The sequence below is a fragment of the Scheffersomyces amazonensis genome, assembly GCF_036850825.1.
Source record: "Scheffersomyces amazonensis strain UFMG-HMD-26.3 chromosome Unknown RJT21scaffold_2, whole genome shotgun sequence".
In the NCBI taxonomy this organism is placed as follows: Eukaryota; Fungi; Ascomycota; class Pichiomycetes; order Serinales; family Debaryomycetaceae; genus Scheffersomyces; species Scheffersomyces amazonensis.
Genome location: NW_027042742.1, coordinates 1,705,544 through 1,728,709, shown reverse-complemented (window position 1 = coordinate 1,728,709; position 23,166 = coordinate 1,705,544). Strand labels below are relative to the sequence as shown.

General features: G+C 34.8%; 10 protein-coding genes across 10 annotated transcripts; 3 read left to right on the top strand and 7 right to left on the bottom strand. All coding sequences in view use genetic code 12, as the record gives it.

Annotated features, from left to right (window-relative positions):
- Positions 1 to 66: 66 nt before the first annotated feature.
- RJT21DRAFT_119092 (uncharacterized protein) lies at positions 67 to 2,801 on the bottom strand. The gene has a single exon (XM_064881268.1). It carries the CDS (start codon positions 2,674 to 2,676, stop codon positions 211 to 213), a length of 2,466 nt encoding a protein of 821 aa, XP_064739722.1. The 5' UTR covers positions 2,677 to 2,801; the 3' UTR covers positions 67 to 210.
- On the bottom strand, positions 2,769 to 4,003 carry ECI1 (dodecenoyl-CoA isomerase). The gene has a single exon (XM_064881267.1). It carries the CDS (start codon positions 3,715 to 3,717, stop codon positions 2,893 to 2,895), a length of 825 nt encoding a protein of 274 aa, XP_064739721.1. The 5' UTR covers positions 3,718 to 4,003; the 3' UTR covers positions 2,769 to 2,892.
- Positions 4,004 to 5,016: 1,013 nt separating this feature from the next.
- Positions 5,017 to 5,895, bottom strand: ARF1 (Arf1p). The gene has a single exon (XM_064881266.1). The coding sequence runs from the start codon at positions 5,837 to 5,839 to the stop codon at positions 5,297 to 5,299; it is 543 nt and encodes a 180-aa protein (XP_064739720.1). The 5' UTR covers positions 5,840 to 5,895; the 3' UTR covers positions 5,017 to 5,296.
- A 219-nt stretch (positions 5,896 to 6,114) lies between these two features.
- RJT21DRAFT_103823 (uncharacterized protein) lies at positions 6,115 to 8,492 on the top strand (the record flags this gene model as incomplete). Its single annotated transcript, XM_064879773.1, has 2 exons — positions 6,115 to 6,743; positions 6,816 to 8,492. The coding sequence occupies 2 exons, from the start codon at positions 6,115 to 6,117 to the stop codon at positions 8,419 to 8,421; spliced, it is 2,235 nt and encodes a 744-aa protein (XP_064739719.1). The 3' UTR covers positions 8,422 to 8,492.
- On the bottom strand, positions 8,491 to 9,775 carry RJT21DRAFT_138757 (uncharacterized protein; the record flags this gene model as incomplete). Its single annotated transcript, XM_064883325.1, has 1 exon — positions 8,491 to 9,775. Exon 1 carries the CDS (start codon positions 9,583 to 9,585, stop codon positions 8,491 to 8,493), a length of 1,095 nt encoding a protein of 364 aa, XP_064739718.1. The 5' UTR covers positions 9,586 to 9,775.
- Positions 9,776 to 9,819: 44 nt separating this feature from the next.
- RJT21DRAFT_134678 (uncharacterized protein) lies at positions 9,820 to 12,297 on the top strand. Its single transcript, XM_064883237.1, has one exon. The coding sequence runs from the start codon at positions 9,948 to 9,950 to the stop codon at positions 12,264 to 12,266; it is 2,319 nt and encodes a 772-aa protein (XP_064739717.1). The 5' UTR covers positions 9,820 to 9,947; the 3' UTR covers positions 12,267 to 12,297.
- On the bottom strand, positions 12,298 to 14,070 carry EMP46 (Emp46p). The gene has a single exon (XM_064881265.1). The coding sequence runs from the start codon at positions 13,869 to 13,871 to the stop codon at positions 12,351 to 12,353; it is 1,521 nt and encodes a 506-aa protein (XP_064739716.1). The 5' UTR covers positions 13,872 to 14,070; the 3' UTR covers positions 12,298 to 12,350.
- Positions 14,071 to 15,184, top strand: RJT21DRAFT_119084 (uncharacterized protein). The gene has a single exon (XM_064881264.1). It carries the CDS (start codon positions 14,327 to 14,329, stop codon positions 14,876 to 14,878), a length of 552 nt encoding a protein of 183 aa, XP_064739715.1. The 5' UTR covers positions 14,071 to 14,326; the 3' UTR covers positions 14,879 to 15,184.
- On the bottom strand, positions 15,149 to 17,060 carry GLK1 (glucokinase). The gene is made up of 2 exons (XM_064883831.1): positions 16,103 to 17,060; positions 15,149 to 16,081 (listed from the first exon to the last, which is right to left on the bottom strand). The coding sequence occupies exons 1-2, from the start codon at positions 16,842 to 16,844 to the stop codon at positions 15,420 to 15,422; spliced, it is 1,404 nt and encodes a 467-aa protein (XP_064739714.1). The 5' UTR covers positions 16,845 to 17,060; the 3' UTR covers positions 15,149 to 15,419.
- Positions 17,061 to 19,462: 2,402 nt separating this feature from the next.
- Positions 19,463 to 20,164, bottom strand: RJT21DRAFT_83052 (glutathione S-transferase domain-containing protein; the record flags this gene model as incomplete). Its single annotated transcript, XM_064885347.1, has 1 exon — positions 19,463 to 20,164. One exon carries the CDS (start codon positions 20,162 to 20,164, stop codon positions 19,463 to 19,465), a length of 702 nt encoding a protein of 233 aa, XP_064739713.1.
- Positions 20,165 to 23,166: the final 3,002 nt, after the last annotated feature.

Here is a 23,166-nt window from a genome sequence, read left to right as displayed (position 1 = left end):
AGATGTTGCGAATGGGTGTATACTGTACAGTAGAGTGTGTAACTAAAAGAAAAGTAAGGAGTGTGTATGATGGTGTATATTATGAGTATACGGTGTACTTACAAGAGTGCAGTACTTAGTGAGAATATCTTAGAGTGAATCTTAACTATATACATTCTATCGGCAGCTATTATTATAATATTATACTACACTATGCTACTGGACCTATACCTACCAATGCCTAACGGAGATTATATGATCCTCTATGGCAAAGAGTAACTTACGCAACTCAGCCCGTGAAATATTCTCCTTAAGCAACAACAACTCAAGGGGGCTCTTACCATTCATATACTTAACAAGTTTATAAAAGATCTTAATCAATTCTGGTGACAATTGACACTCATCATGAACAATTTTATTAATCCATCTTCTTTCAAGTGTAGTAGCTCTACCAGGATCAAGAATGATAGTATCATCTTCATCCTCTAAGATCACTTTAGGTCCCCCTAAATAACTAGATTGGAGTCTTTCCTTAATTATATCAATTTCCTTAGATGATGTATCTGTAGTTTTAGTGATATCATTAGTAATTCCCTTACTAGGATCACTTTTGGAATTATCAGGATTAGTATTAGTCTTGGAAGTATTATCCGTACCACTAATCACATTCCCATTTCCATTCCCACTCTTAGTGGCCTTCAAACTGGATATACTTGAACGTTTCTTATCAGAACTCTCATTCTCTAAATCTTCATCTACTTTGATCTTTATCTTACGAGAGATCTTGAGCCAAATAAACGTTTGAAGCTGTGTCACATATCCGTATCGTACCAACCAGCCTAGAGCTTCTAAGTAGATATCACGATGATCCTTAGATGGGATTATGGCAGCAAATTGAGTGGGCTTTTTAGATTGAGGACTTAATAATTGAAGGAATTGAGGTAAAGCTGGTAATGTGGGGAAGAGCTTCTTAAATTTAGCAATATCTTCAAATAAATTAATGGTTATAGGTGCCATAGGACTAACTATATAGGCAGCTCTTGTACTAAGTGGTTGAATGACTCGAGCTCGACGCCAATAGATTAAATGGAATGCAAATGATTTGATCTGAAGGATATCCAACGAATTGGAATTCCGAAGGGATAACTTTATGAGTGATTCTGTTGGATTTATCATCCGTATGAAATTGGCTAATGGACTCTGAGGTTCTGTTTTAATATCTCTTATTATAGATTCAGGGTCATCTAATAAGATTAAGGCAAAATAGATTACATCTTCACTAGCATCTGTTTCATCATCTTCCTCTTGTTGAGGTTGCAGTTGCAGTTGTTGTTGCAGACTGGGATTGGCTTGATTATTAAAACTATTATACTGACTCCCATACCTTGTAGTTTCTCCTATACTGATAAGTCCTGTATTACCAAGTAAATTGACAGTTGATGAGAGATGTGAGCCTGGAATAAATGGTACTGAAGATTCCGGTAACGAATGGAATTCTGTCTTAATGGGGATCTGGAATGATCGCAACTTATTGTTGATAGATAAGTTGGCAATCTTCGATTGAGAGATGGCATCATAGCAATCATGGATCATTCTACAGAGAGATGATTTAGATAACAATTGACTGGATAGAGTCTCACTACTCATATCCTTATACTGTTCCTTAATGTTTAAGATAGATCGTATCTCAGACGAAATGAACTCTGACTTCAGCTGTTCGTAACGGAGCACCAATGTCAATTTAGAAATGACAAAATGGAACATCTCATCAATTCTGTAGTTGTGTTCGATGATGGGTGGATTCATAATGAATACCAAGTGGAACATATTCATATTGAGCTTCGACTTGGGCATGTCTTGATCTCCATTGGTATCATTCTCGTTCTGATCGTTATCAATGTCCTTGTCCTTGTCCTTCTTATTCCGATGTTTCTTCGGATGAGACTCCTTCATCCGCCACTTTCCATTATCATACCGATGAATTGGTAGTCCAAGAAACAATTTGTTATCTATCATAACTTCGAATCGAGTGTTGCACATACTCTTGGGAGGTGCCAACATCTCACAAATATAGCTAGGTTCAATTCCAAAGATAGAATTGGTATTACCACCAGCTGCTAATGAAGTATTGGCAGTAGATGGAATACTAGGAACATTGGATTCCGTCTTGGTCAATGCCTGCTGGGCTCGAACTTTGGGATTGACTGCGGCTTTAGTTGGCGTCTGGCTCTTCTTAAACTTTTCATCTCGCTTCTGTTCCAATTCATCGAGAAACGTAAGAATATCCTTTGTATTATGCATATGAAAATTCAAGTTATCGGCATCCCATTGATAGTAGAGGTAATTGCCGGATTTGTACTCGGATCCGAGATTATCAGCATTCGGATCATTGAAGTAGATGGCCGAATTATCTGATTGCTGTTGTTGTGGGAGTTGTTGATGGTGTAAAGCTGGTAAACTTCCATGAGTATTACCATGAGTATATTCTGACTCATCTCCTTCAGCATCCACTACGACTGAGTCATCGTAGTCTGCCAATTCCTCATCGGAGCTATTATCGATATCGTTGGTGGTGTTAGTGTTCTTGTCGTCCTTGGATAAATTCTCGGGATACTGATAAATTAATTGGGGTCCACTATGAGTAGATATGATAAGAAGTATACCTACTAAGCTAGGGTTCGGTAGATTGAAACTCATGGTGGTAGAGTCGTCTCTGTTAGTATGGTTATCAGATACTGGAGGTTTTGTGCGGCCGAAGCATTTATTATAGTGCGGCCGAGCATACCATATATATTTTACTATATTTTACTATATTTTACTATATTTTACTATCAGAGACTACTAGATGTATCTCTAATATAAGTATTTAACAATAGATGTATCTAACATATTATAACTATCTAACTATAACCCTCACAATTTGTGCTTAATCTCCTTCTGACTGATTTGTACAAAACGAGATTGAGGAACTCCCTCAAGCCACTTGTAGAATCCTCGACTGACTTCTCTTGAGTTGGCCGATGTGATCCATTGATCTCTTTGTGCCTTCAACAATTGCTTGTTTTGGAAAATAGAGTCTTCGTGTAAGTTTTCAAAGTAGCCTACTAATTCGTCATAAACAGCTTGGTTAAACTCTTCCGTTGAAGAAAACTTACCATTGTATGATTTATTGATAAATCCTAATCTTTCCAATTCTTCTCCAGGAATTGGTTTGGCCAACAATAAGGCTTCTGAAGCTTTAGACCATCCTAATCTATGGAATAATGTAGCTGAGGAAGCTCCTTCAGCCACTAAACCTAAATTAGCAAATGGAGCCAACAAGTACACTTTAGAAGTATCAATAGCATATATTAAATCACATAAAGCTAATAATCCAGTACTTAAACCAATTACTGGACCATTAACAGCAGCAGCCAAAATCTTCTTATGATTATGGAATAATTCTGTTAACCAAACATTTCTAGCAACAAAAGTACTTAACCAATATTCATGAGAGAAAAGTACCTTTGGATCAATATTGGACATTTTCTTATCAGCAACATTGGCTCCAGCACTGAAATATCTTCCAGTAGCTTGAAGTAAAGTTAATACTGTATCTTCTTCATTATCGGCTCTTTCCACTAATTTTCCTAATAAAGTATATTGATCTTGATTCAACGCGTTTAATTTTTTAGGAAGATTTAATGTGATAATGGCAACTTTGCCTCTAACTTCGTATAAGATATCTTGACCTTCCATAATGAACACTATCTAATTCACTTACTATCTACTTACTGAGTATGTTTTACAAGTACGTACTAATTATTAATAAAGTAATCAGTAATTAGTAATCAGTAACTTGTAATTTGAAACTAGACTAGTCAATGGTCAATGTTGAAATTTTACAAAACGAGATTATTGGACATTTATATCCTGGCTATCTCCATACATAAGCATCAAAAGTGTGGGGAGAAACAATTTGGTTTCCTCGGTTGAGGTGCGCGACAATTTCACTACTGATGATGGACGGTCTTCACATCCCAAGATCTAAACTAAACTGGCTCCACATATGCAGTATAGAGGTTATTGACTATTCGGTAGTAGACATACTGGGACGTATTGGTTAGCAGTGAGTTGTAGTGGTAATTGTACTTGGATTATCCTTGTATTGTAGTAACTATGTTTGAGTGTGTAGCACTTAGTGCATTCTCTACATTTGTTTTTCCGATTGCAAAATCTTGCCGATGGATATAACAAAGCTATAGCTTATAGTCAGTACTGTGGTGAGTGAGAGTGTGAATGAGAAAGAAAGAGGAGGTAGAGTACAATGCGCAAGGGTACTGCCGTATGGAGGTTTATGAAGAGTGGAGTACCGAGACAACGGTCACATTAACGCCAAAAGAGAAAGTAACGGTAACTCCGAGACCGATTATCTGTCTTAAATCCTTTAGTATATACAGAAGCTTTGCCGGTTGATTTGTGATTGCTATCAGTTTCATCAATGTATGTATGTATTGTAGTACAGTATCGGATAGTACATAGTACATAGTACATAGTACATAGTACAGTACTGTAGTGTGACAACTTCACATGGGAATTAGACATGGAACGCATCCTGTCGCAATGTACCACCCACAATACAAACACAGTAATGTGTACCGGAACAGATTCAGAACATTATAGAGCATACATACGAAGAGATGTATATAATAACAACTTTATCTGAAACATTAACATTAACCTATGCACCTGTATCTAATATGTACTTATAGCTTTAATTTAAGAGGATGTAGGGGGATATTTTATCTAACATCTATGCCGCAATATAAGGTGGCAGTGTCACATCTCTGCCGCAGCATATAGCTAATATTTTTCAGTAGAGATCACCCCTTTTCCAATTTCCAACTCTGTAACGAGATGAACATGATGTACAATATTAATTTAAACAGTAATTTATTATTAAGTTTAGATATATAATTTACGTACTTACTGGAGGTATGGAGTAGTCAGTTGATTCAGTACATGAGACCGATAGTTGTACAATTGATATTGGAGTAAATAATTGAAATAATTGAAATAATTGAAATAATGAAAATTGAATGAAATAATGAAATATGAAATATGGAGTAAACTCCTTTTATCTAGACTAAGAGAACGGGATAGAATAGTAATAGTAAATAATAATAGTAATAATAGTAATAATAGTAGTAATAAATTAGTTAGGATGAAACAATGGGTAGTGTAACATAGTATAGGATTTCAGTAAAACTGGTACTAGGATTGTACTGGGCTAGCTAGTACAGAAGTAGTCCTAGTAGTACTAATACTATTTCATTATTTATTGCTTCTTCAAGTTAGTAGATAACCATTCCAATCCTTCATATAACCCATCACCAGTAGTAGCACAAGTAGCTTGAATATACCATGGTCTTTGTCTGATAGAATGTAATCCCAACTTTTCAGTAATTTCAGCAGCATTCATAGCATTGGGTAAATCTTGCTTATTGGCAAATACCAATAATAATGCATCTCTTAATTCATCTTCATTCAACATTTGTTGTAATTCTTCTCTGGCTTCACTGATTCTATCTCTATCATTTGAATCAACTACAAATATAATCCCTTGAGTATTTTGAAAGTAGTATCTCCATAACGGTCTGATTTTATCTTGTCCACCCACATCCCATACGGTAAAACTGATATTCTTATATTCTACTGTTTCTACATTAAATCCAATGGTAGGAATAGTAGTGACAATCTCTCCTAATTTTAATTTATACAAGATAGTCGTTTTCCCGGCAGCATCTAATCCTACCATTAAGATTCTCATTTCTTTACGACCGAATAGGCCCGACAATAACTTAGAAATTGATAATCCCATTGTTACTCAATTGTAGTATTAATTATGTATTAACTATGTGTTAACTATGAATTAACTGGCTTAACTATGGGCTAAATTAGTGAGTGGTTTGTGATTTGTGTTCGTTCGCTTTCTCCTTCTGGTCGATTTGGCCACTCCGCACGACCCCCACCCAACTCCAACTCCAACTCCAACTCCAACTTGGACGTGTGCAACCCACAAAATTGGAATTCTTCACTATCACTATCTCTCAAAACAACTGTAAACACAACCAATAACTGTCCAAACCACTAACTATGAGTGTAAGAATTCACGTGCAGTATCCGGCAGTACCTTTGACGGTTTCTGCCAGTTCTTCCACTTCAGTTTCCCTTCAAATTGGTCCGTATGAGGGTGTTAGCCCATTAACTCTGGAAGTCATAGCTTCAGTGGGTGTACCTGTATTTACGTTAGATGATGAAGTATACGTATTGATAAAGCATTTGGCGGCAGTATGGAGCTTCCCCTCATCGTACCAATTGATCGGGAAGTTATTGAAACAATCCGGTATACCCAAACTGGACCTTGTGTATGTATCTACTCCTGCTTTGAACACTCAATTCGTTGAGTACAAGCTTATCGACCCCGCTGAAGCCAAATTCAACTTGTTCTATACCAAATTGGCCACGGTGTACTCGCTTATTCAAAACAAGGAAGTTTTTACCAATTCGAATCCTCAATCGGTCTCTCAAGAGTCGGCTGTAGTACCTGTGCTGGCTATACAGAACCAGAACCAGAACCGTATTGAAAAGGATCAGGATGATGATGACGATGATGAAGATGATGAAGACGACGATGACGATGAAGATGACGAAGATGACGATGACGATGATGAAGAAGATGACGATGACGATGATGATGATGAGATTGTAGTTAAGAAGAGAAAGTTAACACCTTCTGTGTCTACCTCTGATGAAAAGTCTAATACAACTAGCAACAAATATCATCATCTTCATAGACATCATCACCACAACAATGGATATGAAAAAATCACTGTGAGTCAGGCATTTCCTCAGTATGGACTTGTTAGTTCTACCATACAACTTAATCCATCTGCGTTCAATTCCTTAAATCCTATAACAAAACTAAACTACTACAGACTATTGTCTTCACCATATAAGTTTCTTCCTAATTCCAAATTATCATTTGCAGAACGAGAATTGGTATTTAGAGATCATAATTTTTCCGATATCTTTGGTGAAGGTAGTAGTACAAATAAATCTGAACTTAAGGGTCAAGAAGGTGAAAAGAAACGATTTAGAAAACCTATTGGGAAATCAAAAAAGCATAATATTAATATAGATCCTAATACTATTGATTTATCTGAATCAGTAATTCCTGGTCAAGGGTATATACCTGAATTTAATATTAATCATTTATGTAAAGTACCCAATTATTATGTAACATCAAATCAACAATATATTAGTGCAGCTGCTGCTTCAACTCAATCATTATTTAATCTTAATCGAATTAATGCAACATCCAATTCATCATTTCTTTTTAATGAAAGTTATAAGATGTCTAAAAAGGTTAAACAATTAATATTTAATGGAGATAATGATTATCATCATACAAAATATTATTATACTAAAAGTTATCGAGGTCCAGGATCTGGTAATTATAAAGATGCTGCTTTAATGAATCGTATTAATAAGATTCATGTGATTAGTAATAATAATATTAAACATCCTCATAAGAAGTCTACTTATAAGAAACATGAAAAGAGATTTAATCAAAGTTTAAAGGGGTTACTCTTTGAAAAATATAATCGTGAATATGTAGATTCAGTATTATCAAAACAAAGAAAGTATACTGAAGATTATGTGAATTTAGAGATGTTACATAATAATTTACAATTCAATTTATTAATTAATAGTTATCGAGAAATTAGTGAAGAAACATGGGAAAATTACTATAAATTTAAGTTAACAGACTTTGAACAATTAAAGGCACTTCAAGAGGAAAAGAAAGAAATAGAAATTAAAAAGGAAGAGTTTGAAAATCGAAAGAAATGGCAAGAAAATGAAGCTAAACGTCAAGAAGATGTAAGGAAATTAATTGAACAATATAACTATGATCGAGAACAACTTCGAAATGAAAAGATTCAAAGACAGAAGGATTATGAGGAAAAGAAAAGACAGAATGAATTAGAATCTACATTTAATGATCCATTTGGTGATGGATCATCAACTTCTATTGATCCTCCAACCTTTGAAGATATAATTAAACGAGAAATTGAATTAACTAAGAAGTTTGAAACTGATCAAGAAAGTTTGAAACCTGTACCTCCACCTATGCCTGTAGAAACTCCTCAACTTGATGTAATTTCTCGATTCACATCACCTTTATTCCATCCTGAAATCGTATCTAATTTACCATTGGAGTTAAGATCTAATGTTCAAACTGATCAAGACGATATACCACCAATTAAGAAACCTATACGGTATGTTAGTACTTATCCCGATAAGAATAATCCAGAATTATTGAATCGAGTAGAGATTGTAAAGATCCCTAATCCTAATAGTATTGGCTGGGACAATTTGAAGAAGTATAAGCGTGATTAGAACATAACATGTAGTATTAAAAAGTAGATATACTATGTATATAATATATATATGTAACATATAATTGGACTAATTAAAGTCATCCTTATTCTCCTTATCGTCATTGTAGATCTCAAAGTCAAGAACATTCTTGGGCTTAGCATTGAATAACCCATTCAAGTTCTTACTAATATACTTGGAACTAATGTCCGGATTAAGTGGATTACTTTTCGATAGTAAAGAACTGGCATATGGTGGGATATGGAATGGAGATGATGGTGGAGGCGGTGGGAGGGTATTGAAATTACTGAAGTTCAACTTCTTGGGCTTAATCATTTTAGCCCGGGGTGATAACTCCTCCACAAACTTTTCCCCATTGGGTTTTACCAACTCCAAGTGGGTGGAATAGTCTACTTTAGGAGCAGTTATAAATGGGTTAGATATTCGGGTAGTGGTACTAGTAGAAGATGACGACATGCTTGTCTCAAGGAAGGGGTTTTCCAAACCTGCTTCTCTAGGCTTGGCTCCCAAGTACTGTCGTATGATATCGTGTTCTTCCTCTTCATCTTCTGAATTCTGTTCTTGTTGTTGTGGATTCTGATCTTCGTACCATTGTCGTATATCCTGTTCTGTTATTATGTTTCTGGCCGGTGTGTGGGGGGTATCCGATACATCTATTTCCAGAGGTATATTTATATTGATACTTATACTATCATCTGGAGCAGGTAGTGGTTCCAGTTCCAAATTGGGAAACACAGGAATACTGGGGATTCTACCTCTACCTACAGTCAGTTTGCGAACAGTATTCTGTAGGGGGGATTTACGGATAGGTGATGAAGGAGGAGACGATTCACGAGACTCTGATTGATTAGACTTAATAGGAGTGAAGCCTGGACTTAGAAGAAAAGCCGACAAATTAGATGATACTGAGGAGGAGTCTCGGAAACTGAGACTGGAATGGGAATGGGAATGGGAATGGGAATGAGAATTGGACATACGATGACTGTCACGTCTTTTGGTTATAGAAGCACTATGGCCATGGCTTCTGTTGAGATTTTTGGTTAAACTGACAGGAGTATTTAAAGCATCAAGTGATAGTCTTCTGGTTGGAGTTGTTCTTTCCTTTCGCTTGTAATACTGTGCTGGTGGCGTAGAAGGCTCTTCGTTGTGGTATCCTGCGTCCATAGTTTATTTCTGGGGGTATTATGGTGATGTACTAGTGATATTGATGGTAGTGGTAGTTCTGATTGTTGTAAATGTTGTAGTTGCAGTGGTGGAGTTTATCCTGGTTACTTGTTACTTGTTTTTACCTGTTTGAGATATGTAATTAAAACCTGTAAAATATAAATCCATAGCATAACCTGTAAGAATTCCCAATATTTACGCTTATTTCTTTCAAACAATAAATTACAGGTTACACCCGGGAATGTAACCGAGCAGATCGGACTCGACTCTTTAATACGCGGTGTCTTTTAAAGTGAAAGAAGACTTACAATTACTACAATACGTAATATTTGTTATACTGAAGATTACTTAGCACATTCACAATGCTGGGGTCTTCATTTTATGACAGCTTTTGGACCAGCGATTATGAGCTGGGATTCAGAAAGCTCTTTGACCAACTCCAAGATGGGATCAAAGAGAATGAATCATTTATACAATTAGTTCAAAGTCGAATTGATCTGGAATATTCATATGGGAGTCAATTGAAAGCCAGTGATGAGACTATTAAGAAACGAGACAATCGTCTCTATAATGATGAATATATTTCTACTACTAAAACTGCATTTCAAATCTTTAATGAGAATTTTAAAGAACAAGGTTCATATCATATGTCTATAGCTTCAAGAATACATAATAGTGTATTGGAACCTTTAACCAAATCCACTGAAGAACATCGCGATAAAATTGGTACAGCAAAAAAGAAAATCTTTGATAAATTAGATGAGTATAAGAGATTGAAAAAACATGCGTTACAGATTCGCAGTAGATATTTTACTCGAGCTCGTAGTTTAGAAGCGTTTAGAGAAAAGTTCTCTGAAGATGAATTGGCGTTTGAAATGAATGAATATCTTAATTTGAGAGATGATGAAAGAGATAAGGTATATTATATTGCTGGTGATGAATATGAACTTGGAGAATTGAAAGTATTACTTAGTAAGATGTTAACATCTATTGAATTAACATCTCATAAGAATAATTTTTATATTACTTATAATAATGTATCTTCAGGGATTTCTATAACTCAATGGGTATTAGATAATTTACCTAACATTGATAAGAATATTTCTAAAGCTGAAAGATTTGGTCAAGATTTGTTAGATTATGAATTTATAAAGGCTGCTGGAATTGGGAATAACAATTTTGTTAATTCATCTCAATATTATTATCAATGGAAGCCTATTGTATTTGAAATCACTAAATTGAAAGCTCCAACTAATGGTAATGAAACTGCTACTCCTATAGCCAATGCAACATCTATTCTTGAACAAATGGGAGTTGTAGGAGCTGTCGATGAAAATAACATTACTCAATACCCTAAATTATCCATTGATGTAGAAAGATTGGAAAATAACTATAGGGATGCTGTAGAGAAATTCGATACAGTAAGATGTGAATATGAAGAAATCATTGTAGAAAACTTAGGAGATATTCAAAGAAGTGAATTTAATAGATCTAGTGTAATTAAGTATCTTACCCATGAATTCTTGAATTGCATTTCAGGAAAAATCGATGAAATGGAACGATCCTTTAAAGATTTAGAAATTCTTGAAGAAACCATTAAACCACAACAAGATTTGGACTTTTTAATTCAATCCAATTCTACAGGATCTTTCAGACCTCAAGTTATGACATTTGAAAATTATTTTACTCGACCTGATGAAACATTTGGTATTAAATTACTTACTCGATCCGATATAGATAATCGGGTTTTACCATTCATAATTCAAGCCATAATGTCTTATTTGGATAAGACCTATAAATCTCTTGCTGATGATGAAAGAATTATAGAATTATGGACTGGACCAGTCAGTTTAAAAGTTGTGCATGCTTTAAGATTTAAATTGAATAAAGTATCGGGATTGGAAAATATTAAGGCTGTATTGTCAGAAGCAGAACCTATTGCAGTAACCAATGTTTTGAAGTTGTATTTATTAGAATTACCGGAATCCGTCATACCTGAAGAAAACTTTGCTTTAATCAAAGCTATATATGCTCAAAATTCCGGTCAAGAAGCATTGGATAATAGAATTAATGGTCTTATCAATGTTCTTAGAGATGTTAACACTTGTAATTTGGCTACTTTGGATACCATCTTGTTACATATTCATCATCTTATTAATATTATTGGTAAGAAACATGTTGAATTGGCTAATAACTTCAAAACTAAGCTCTTAAAGGATTTCAGTGACTTGTTACATAGACCTAAGCTTGATGATGAACGGTGGGGAAGAGTTAATACTGATAGACATCTATTTGAGTTGATCAATGACTTGTATGATTATCGTCAAAAGATCTTCTCTGCCATTAGAAATTCTTCTGATCATCGTAACAAGTCTTTGCCCAATAGATCATCGTCTAATGCTTCCCATAAGTCATCTAAATCTCCCGAAGAAGTACCAACCACTCCTACTCCTCCAGAAGTCCCATCGAAGACTACTCTCAAGAGATCCGTTTCACCTGTCAAACGAAAGTTACACACCATATTAGGAGAAAAGAAGACATTTACTGTAACTTCGTCTACAGTATCTACAGCCAATACTTCCTCTAGTCGAGAAGAATATGACAGTGAGAGTTCTGATCTGAGTCTTCCCAAGGTCAGATCCAAGTCTCCCTTCAAGCCAGAAGTTATCAATGTTGATTGATATAGTATAGTAAAGAATAGTAAAGAATAGTTAGGTTTATAGTATTTAATTCTATATGCAAATCTTATAAGGTAATTGGGATGATCAAAGCATCTTAGAATGCTTGACTTCCTTTCTGAGTCTGTTAACGACTACAACAAGTACAATGACTATAATGACTACGGGGATTAAGATCCATTTGACTGTGAAGTCAAGATATCTTGAAACATCAGTTGTATGAGCTGATGATTCAGATGTCTGCTTTTGATATTGATAAGCAATTTCTTTATGGTTTCTCATTAATAAATCTACTTTCTTAGACACTTCTTCTGTTCCTGAATGTTGTTCTCTGACTTCACCAATGACCTTTTCATTTAGTTTAGTTACTACACCTATCATCTCACCAAAATTTTGAGTTATCATGTTCTTGAAAGTTGATATATCTGATTCTAATCGTCCAATTTGTTCTTGTTGTTGATGTTGAATTGATGAAATGTCCTGAAGTTTGGATACCAAAGCTTTGAAATCATAATCTTCACTTTTATCTAAACTTTCGATTCTGATCTGAATGTTTTCTAAATGGGCGAGGATATCTTTGAGGATGGTCTCATAATGGTCGTTATTGCCCTTTCTAGCTTCAGTTACAAGTTCTAATTCTTCCTGAATGAGTTGTTCACGAAGCTGTCTACTCTTCTCCAATAATGATTCACGGATCACATCTGGTCTGACGTAATCAGCACCAGTAGCTGCTGGTGAATCTGCAGCTTCATGCTTAGTAACAGTTTCATAAGCAACGACATGACCATCAGATATTAAGCCATGATCATCTATAGCATCAGTAGTTAAGTGATCATACACATTAAATTTCAAGATTTCATATATCTCATTCGATTGAGAACTGGCAGAAATACCCATTTTAAAATCATTAATACTATCAGGAATTTGAATTTGATCTGTTTTAAAACATAAGTTATTATCGATTTGAACTTTAAACCATTTCTTCTGAGCAGAGTAAGAGATTCTTAAGGTGAAGGGAACTTGAGAATCCAAAAAGTTGAATGAACAATGACCAATTGAAGATGCAATATCATTCTGAATAGCTTTGGATCCATCATTATTGAATATCTTCAACCCTTTACTTTCCTTGTTATTTATTAAGAATTGGAACCCATCGAATTGTAATGGTCCACCATAGTTTTGAGTATTAGTACTATCTATGGGAATCGAATTTTGAGGGTCAATCAAAAATAATGATATCCCATTAGTATCTCCGTATTCGACATCCTGATGAACTCCACTGGATCTGAACACTAATTCGACCGTCCATTCATTGGCAGAACCCTTCAATGATTCCACTGACCATACACTCCCGAACCCATCGGGAGTCGCATCCACAATTAATCGTCCTGTATCAAGTCTTAAATTTCCCAACGAAGTCCAACTTTTCTGCAAAACTGAGAAATCTTCGAGTTCCAATAAATTTGGTAATGATAATGGACCTGGTAAATCATGATGATGGTCGGTCTCATCATAGCCTTCCGCTGGTGGGGGTGGCACATTTGGCAAAATTGCCCACGATAGACTTGCACATAACGCAATTGAGTTAAAAACAGTTTGAAACTTCATTTTGAACTATCAGTTTTGAGTTTAAGGGTTCTTACCTGTTCCTCCTGCCTTATGCTAGAGGGTTTTGAAAACTGGTTAATGATGTCGCACCTGATCTGGTAATGTCGCAGGCTATGTCGTCATTTTTCTACTATTGGCATCATTAAATTAGTGGCCGTGGGCAATTAGTACCGAAAGAATATATATTTGTAACTTAATAATATAGTTATGATATTGGTTATGTTATCTGTCAAGCCTTAGCGAATTGCCATGGTTCTGCATTATCGTTTTTAAGGTTTGACGAGGTGGTGCATGGGCTGTATAAGTGTATGGTAGCGTTCGTGTGCGTGAGGCTATGGCAAAAGAGAGGGGGTTATGAAACGGCTATGCTGATTTATTATATATAAGCAGCATGATTCTGTGTTTTCAGGATCAGTACGTAATATAGTTAGGTAGTAAATATCTTTATTGCAATTATGGTATCCATTGATGAAAAAACTTCGTTACCTCCTTATGGGGAATCAATTTATGGGGAGTCAGTTAATGAATACGCGCAGCAATCAACCCAAAGCCAATATCAAAACCAGAACCAGAACCAAAACCAAGTGAGCGATATTGTTTTACAGAAGAGAAATGAACATTTGAATCGTGAGTATGCCAAGATCTTGGGTGATCATTTAATTAAATACAAAGATGTCACTTATGAGCAAATCATTGACTACTTCAACTCAGCTGAAATTCCCCCTAAGTATAAGGGTAAAGAGAGCAACTTCATTAATTATACCTATGAATTCTTTCTTCATGACGGTATATTATATAAGAAGGGCAATGATGGACGTTTTCCATTGACTGTGTTAAGAACTATTGAGGACTATCAACAAGTCTTCGACTTGATTCATAAGTACAATGGAGCTCGGTATAAGAAATCAATTTATGATTTGATTAACTTGAAGTACTTTGTGCCTAAATTGGACAATTTGTTGAACCTTCACTTCAAATCCTGTGACACTTGTCAAAAGGTGGCCTGAACGTTCCTCCTACTGTTTTATGTTACAGTCAATTTTAAGTTGATTATACTATGTTGGTTATAGTTTCTTGAATTGAATATGATTATATGTTAAAGACCGTCTGACATATTCTGATCTTTAGGGAATACTGTGTAGAACTCTATCTTACGAGTAAGATCCATCTCTCTTTATGCTTTCTGTCATACTCGTATCTGTCACATACTTTACTGATTGTACTCGGCGTATCAGGACAATCATCAACATGGTCAAGTCTACATACTCTACATATATCATCAGTTAAGACTTACACTACAAATAACATCAAGTATCTAATCTATAACAAACAATAATTTATTTTAGAATACACGAATAGCTGCGAAAAATCCGCAAGTTAGAATGCAAAAAAAGGGTCTTTTTAACATACATAATAAGAAGAATAGGAATGGAAATCAAACTAAATTGATGAGGAGGAGGAGGAGAGGTTATGAAAAAAAGGTTCATTAATCGTAAAATGCATTGAATGGAATTTTTTCTTTTTATAAATATTTTAATAAATGTGAACTTATTTGGCAACAGATGCACATAAGGCGGCACCTACACCACTACCGTCCTTGGCAATTCTAATGTGAATTTTCTTGTCGGAACCTTCTAATGGGTCGATTAAAGCAACAGCTTCCAAGATCTTTGCTTGGAATCCTGGATAGAATTCAACAACTGATCCATCACAACCAACTTCAAAGTCCTTGGTACAGTCCTTGTATTGATCCTTGACCTTCTTTACAATAGCAGCTAATGGAATAGCAGAAAGGTAGGCAGCTCTGTTGGAGACGGCTCTGGTAATTGCTTGAATGGCTAATCTTTCTTCTTTAGTAGTTGGTAATCTTAAGTGATTTTCCAAAACTAATTGAGACATCTTTAAGTCAGTAGAGTCATCAATTTCCAAGTATGATAAGACTTCACCAGAAATCAACCATGGTTCGGTTAATCTATGTGGTAAAGATCCACCTCTTTGTTTGTATAATTGTTCAAAGACTAAAGATCTTTCAAATAAATCCATAAGAATGACTCTTAATAATTCACCCAAAAACATACCAGAAATTCTCTTTTCAAATAAGTGGTAACCGACATTGGCAGTTTCTTTATCAACGACTTTATCGTATTTAGTGTTTGGAGAAATCTTTAAGGTATTGTCAAATGAACCCCATTCAGTGTTAATGACCATACCTTTAATGCCTTCGGCCTTACCCTTTAATTTTGGAATGTTTTCCAAGGTTTCGTAATAGGCACCGTTGGTACCAGTACCGAAAATAGCACCAATGACAGTATGAGCATTAGATTTCTCTGGATCATTGGAGTAAGCTCTAGATAATAAAGTACCAACGGTATCATTGGCTAAAGCGGCACAGTGAACGTTGGTTTCTAAAAGATCCAAGTGTTTTTGTAATAAGTCAACAACATCCTTGTCAACACAGTCTGGTAAATCAAAACCTTTAGTCCATCTGATTAAAGTACCTTTATTTAAATCAGTTTGGTTAACTGGGAAAGAAAAAGTGAAACCTAATTTTAATTTTTCATCAGCAGCATCAACAGAATCCTTGTGATGTTCATCCAAGAATTCTTTTACCTTTGCAGCTAAGAAACCAAATAAAGTATCGGCAGTGGCTTCTACTCCTTGCATGTAATCTTTTGGAACTTCAGATTTAGATTGTTTAAGATCAAAAGTGTGGTCTCCCTTTAAGTGAACAGAACAAACTCTGAAATTAGTACCACCTAAATCAGCAGCTAAGAATAAACCTTTTTCTTTACCGTTTGGAATACCAGTAACATAAGTTGGGATCATAGGTAAATATTCCTTAGCTGGGACTTCAGTTTTTAAACCTTGAGTCATAGAGTAAACGAATTCATCAGTAGCTTTAATAAGGAGTTCCTTATCAACAGCGAAATCTTTGACAACTTGGTCAACGGCTTTTTGTAAATCGGAATTCATTTTATTTGAATTTTATTAGTAGTATTATAATAGTAATTATAATAGTGTTTATATCAATGAAAGACTTTTGTGAAAAATGACAAAATCTAATAAATAAAGGAATAACCGGATATATGAAGAAATTTATAGACACGAGTTATACACTTAAAGTAGATGATGGAATGATGATGCAAATTGTTGTATAAGATTCAACAAAAGTCTAGAATATACGAAGTAGTAGAAATTCTAGTAGTAATATTAGTAGTAGTAGTAAAGACTAGTTACAGTGGAGAAAGTTAAAAGTGAGCACAATGAGAATGATGAGATGATGAGCTCTATTAAATAATAATAATGAATAATGAAAAATAACTTTAAACAATTAGAGTATAGTTAAAAATAAAAAGGAATTATTGTAGTATTTATACACCAATTGAAAATTTTAAAAATTCGATTATGGGTTTTGGCATTCATTTTCCAATACTTGGAAAATCTTTCCCAAAAAAAGAGGTCGTCGGAGCATACAAATCCCTCCAGTACCAAAACAAACCCCCAGACCGCATTACTCAATTATGTCTAAAAAATATTTTTGATAATAATGGGCAATTGCAGCGCATCATGAGACATGCTAAAAAAAACTGCTCTTTTAGCTCTTTTTCTGGTGATGTCGCAGAGGTCAAGAAATTTTTCAGTAAAAGAAATGATACCCTGTAAACATTACAGCCTTGTATTGTTTTATTTGGAGTGGTATAATAACATAAGCTGATGTTACCCCGGTTCATTTGTTTGAATTGTGGGTCAGTAAATCTGTTACTATCTTAATTTGTCTTGTCTGGAGCTGACGTACATAATTCCGGTCTACCTTTACATCATTGTTATTAGTCTTTATTCTACTTCTTTTCTTACTATTATATCATATCATATCGTATCATGTTTGTCATCGTTTGTTATCCTTCGGTCTTCACTCGTTAGTTAACAAGATAATAATATCTTTCTTAAATTGACATATATCTAATATTTAGTCTTATTTAAGATCTTAAAGCTTAGTTTTAAACAATTGTACTTGCTATTGTGCTTTCATCTTCCCTCTTTCCCGTTATCCTGCAGTAATTATTTTTCTCATTATAAGTACGCAAGGCCCACTTCATATAATGAGCGCCTTGAAATTATGCACCTGGCAGCAAATCTCAAATTCTCCACTGAGAATCGTTAAACTTTGGCGTGGAGGTTTTGCGGGAGCATGATACCATCCCATGGAGATCTGTATGGTATTTTTGTGTAATATTGATTTTATATCTTAAATTTCTATGATTGTTACTTTGTTATTGTCAGTGCCTTAGATATTACACTTTGTGTACTAACTGCAATAAAGAATGCGTGTACTAATTGCAATAAATTATGCTGGAAGACCGATGAAGTGACAGTTTTATCGTATGTGTTCAAACCGAAGACGTCATACAAACTAAGTTTAATTTGATGGTTCTATTTTAGGTTATATTTTTTCCAGCTAAATCATTCATTATCTTTTCTATACTAGTCAACATACGTTTAAGTTGAAATGATTTAATTATTTAACAAAATAATAAGTTGCCTCTTTTCCTAAGTCATTCTTTCTTCGCTCCTAATTACTGACTTCGTTAAATTTACTTCATACTGCTTCGCATATAATTTTTCCGGATCATTCATGCAGAAAAAAAGCATAAAAAATAATTCATTCATAAGAAAAATCTAAAGTATGATGACTTATGCACTTAGAGTAGATTTTCGGATAAATTTTTCTTTCAGCATGAGGCTAACAATAAAATTTTGACGTCAGTGGATTTCCAACAACCCATGGCTCTCCAGTCCAATTAAATCCCCAACCAATTTGGCTCTTTCTCCCCGGATCCCCCATGGGAATTGTGTTTGGATTGGCTGACGGGGTATTCTGCATTTGCTTTTAAATTTGTTGGCATACAGTAAACGGTTAGTGTCATTATTCTAAATTCCTTTTTCTACGATCAGTAATTATCAGACACTTCAAGAAAACTGTTGTGTCATTTGAAATATTCTATTTAATAATTGGCCTATCGTATAGACAACTTTAGACAAAAATAAAAATAAAAATGTTTGCCATTAGCTGAAAACATCTGCTGCACTTATATATAGCCATATGAGTATTTTGAGATGCATCGGATAAACTGGTAGTCTGATTAACATCTTATTTTGCTTTGTTGTATTAAAAGCAAGTAAATAATAAAAGTTTTAAGTGAAACAACCGTGTTTGTGCTATATAATGTTTCAAAGTTTTTCCCGATAGGTGTGGACCCCCAAATTTCAGAAATTTACCTCATGCTCAACTCTGAAAACTTGTATTTGAAAATGTCTTAAAGCTTGATTTCTTGGACCACGTAAATCTTCTGACTACGTAACCCTTCTGATTAGCAGTAAGTTCGGACAAAGATATTTTTTTGAGAAATCCCTATTAATTTAATGGGCTATACATTTGCACCCAAACTTACTTGATCTGTATGCAGCATGTGTGGCTGGTATTAGTACATTGAATGTCTATAGGCTCACCGATATCTACTTCGTTACATTAGTTTGCCAGTTTATGTATGTTTATTATACTGCACTAAAATATATATAGAAAATAAATATGTTTAAGCAGGTAATTCAAAAGAATTTGCCATCTTAAAAAATTCTTGAACACTAGGACGTTCATTGACTCTATCAAACCATTCTAAAAGTGCCTTGCATTCCTTTGGAGGTTCCAATTTTACCACACTTAGAAAGACAAATCCTCCAATACATGCAATATCAGCCATTGAAAACTTATCACCTGCAATATACGGTTGCTTCTGTAAAAGTGAATTCAAGAAATGCATACCTCTAATACCTCTGTCTCTCTGGCGTAACCCCCATTCAAGATTCTGATACTTTTCAACAGTAGGTCCTAATCCCGGGGTAGCATTATGAAAGTAAAGACTGATAGCTTCAAGAAATTCAAATTCGACTCTTCTTGTCATCATATGGATTTGTCCCTTTTCAAATGGCGTAGTACCTGTTAAAATAGGGTTCCCATCAAGATTATCGATGTATTCAGTAATAGCTGTACATTCGGAAAGTAGCGACCCATCTGCAAATTCCATAACTGGTAAAGTACCAGAGTAATTCTTCGTCCTCAAGAATTCGTCAGTTTTGTGTTCGCCCTTATAAAGGTTAACGAATTCAAAGTCAACTAAATCATGTAATTTCTTTTCATGTAAAGCAATTTGTACTCTGCATGGATATGGACCAGGAGGAAAATCATAAATCGTAACTTTCCCAGGTATAGCATTATCAAAATTTATAGTAGCGGACATTTTTAATATTATAATAATCTGACCAGAACCACAATTCGATGAAGGGTCTTCTTATTTATAGTAAACATTATTGAACATGATGCTGCTATCTTCAGTAGTGTCGGCGAATATGCCTTTACTCCTAAAGGAGAATTTCTTCTCTATTAGGTGCGACTATTTTAGGAAATTTGCGGCTCGCATTTGTCATCAAATTACTCCGCAGACAACTGACCCAAGTTGGTCCCGTTTTGCACTTCATTGAACTATAAGCTCCATGGTTTACCTTCCCTCAAAAACCGTTTCATCGTGTGCCTTAGTTTGATAGATATAAAATCTTTGTTTTCAAGTAAAGTAACACTGGTCCTTTACATCCACATACTCTCTTGGATGTAAATGTTTGGAATTATATGTTCTGAAGATGAACTTATTGTAAGTGTCGATACAGAAGCTCAAGCCCTGCATTTTGGAAATTGAAAAACTGAACGATTACTAATCGGTCAGGACCACATCTAATAACAATTTTAGAATAATCGGTTTTTTTTATATATATTTCTTCTGTAGTAGTAGATACTAAATTAGATGTGGACTGTGGGACGGCCAAAGCTGACTTACGGCTAGTAGCAATCCAAAATGTTGTATGTCACTAGATGTTTTTTTTTCACCTTAGACGTAATTTCTGAAAGTCGTAATTTATTGTGCAATAATTTACAATTATGGATGGATATTTTGAACTGTATCTCTTTCAAGAATTGATTGAACATAGATGTATGGTTGAGCTATGAATTTTTCTATCGAAGTAGGAAAATTGAAGGATTTCAACCAATTTTAGTTGAAAATGTTTTGCCAATAAGAAAGAACTCCATAATTTACCATTATTCTCATAGCATAGAGGACAGAGTAATTTAGACATAGTTATAATTCCATCACGTTTTGAAAACTTTTTGTAACTGCAAAAAACTGCAAGGGTGGCCATAAAAAACAGAAAATTTGCAGCTTATTCACGTGATTGATCTGAAACAAACTAGTTTTGCTCTGAAACATGACATTTTTTCAAGTTATATACTGTAAATCAGGAAGAACATATTAAACTAGATAAAGAAGAATTACAACACTGTTCCAGTTTCGAATATGTCATTTTATGTTGTATTAAGAGAGGTAGAGAAAATGGCATTTATAATGATATTTATGCTTGCCGCCGTCAAGTTGATGGGTATTCACATCATAGTTTCAAAAGATTTAGTGATTATGATTCGGCTAAAAGATATTTACAATTAAATAATCACTTTTTCAACGACCCTCGTGATTCGGACAAACCAATTGAAAGCATATGTCATGTGTACATCGATGGTGCATGTAGAGGAAATGGGACTCCTAATGCAGCTGGAGGATACGGTATTTTCTATAGTGAAGGAGATGATGATAACGCATCAGTCCCGTTAAGTAAAGTAGACAATGCAAGACCAACAAACCAGCGTGCTGAATTATTTGCATTGCGTCATGCTTTGCGTGATATTAGTCGTTATACATATCGTGGTTCAACTGTGAAATTCATTATTTTCACCGATTCTATGTATGTTAAAAATTGTATGGAAGTGTGGGCAGACAAGTGGGAAGATAATGGATGGATAAATTCTAGGGGTTATACAGTAGCAAATAAAGATTTAATCGAAGAATGTTTTGATATCTATTGTGATCTAATGAGCAGTTATATTAGTAGAGGCTGGGGTGATCTAGAAATCAGGCATGTTCCAGGCCATTCGGGTAATGAGGGGAATGAAATGGCAGATACGTATGCATGGAATGCGGCCACAGGGGACTATGAAGAACTGTCAATTTATTATTAAGGACCTTATTAAATAGTGAGTGTTTATTAAATTGAAAATATATTAAAGAAGTCATTTATTATTTATTTCATGTAACTAGACAGACTCACAGGATAATTGTAGAAGGGTAGCAGTGAAGTTTAACTAATAAAGTCAACTTTCCTGACTACTTTATTGAATTATGACATTTAGTAAAATTGTTAATTATCAGAAGTGTAAGTACATAAAAATTCTAAAACAAAGGTTGTGCACAAAGTAGAAGTGGCTGGAAGAAAAAAATTTAAATACGGATTTTTCATTTTGTGTGATCTATAATCAACCAATATCAGAATAGAGTGCTTGTTAATGTTAATTTCAAAGATGGTGTATTACGCTGTTGCTAAAGGAAGAGCCCGTGGGATATATAGTGATTGGAATTCTTGTAAAGAACAAGTCAATGGGTATTCTGGAGCCCTGTTCAAGAAATTTAGTACAGCTGCAGAGGCAAATCAATTTGTTAACCTGGGAGGTCATTCCAGCGGTAGGTCCACATATTCAGGCTCTGGGTATAGTTCATCATCCGGATCATCATCCGGATCATCATCCAGATCATCATCCAGATCATCATCTAATTCATTTTATTCAGGTGGTAGCTCATACCCAGGGGGTCGCGGTGGTAGTCACGTCTCTAAACCAGCTCACAATTCCAGATCTTATCATGATCATGCTGTCCACTTGGATTACCACGATAGCATGCAGACTTTTAATATTTCAAATCCAAGTTCAAGCGAATCAAAAACGAAAGTCTGGATTGACGGTGCTTCCAGGGGTAATGGACTTTCACCAATGCCTGACTCAGGATACGGAGTCTACTATGGTCCTAATGACCCTAAAAATGCTGCTGTGGCATTAAACAAGGTTGATGATGTAAAGGTTAATAGACCTACTAATCAAAGAGCTGAATTATTTGCAATGTCTCATGCTTTAAAAGATATTCGTACTGATTTAGAAAAAGGGAACAAATCGAACTACGAAATTATTACTGATTCTTCATATGCTAAAAGTTGTATTGACACTTGGTCTGATGTGTGGGAACAAAATGATTGGAAAACTTCCACGAAAAAGTCCGTTGCAAACAGAGATATTATTGAAGTTGCTAGAAAAGATTATCAAAGTATTAAGTCGCTATGTGAAGCAAACGGTGCGAAAGTAGAGTTTACT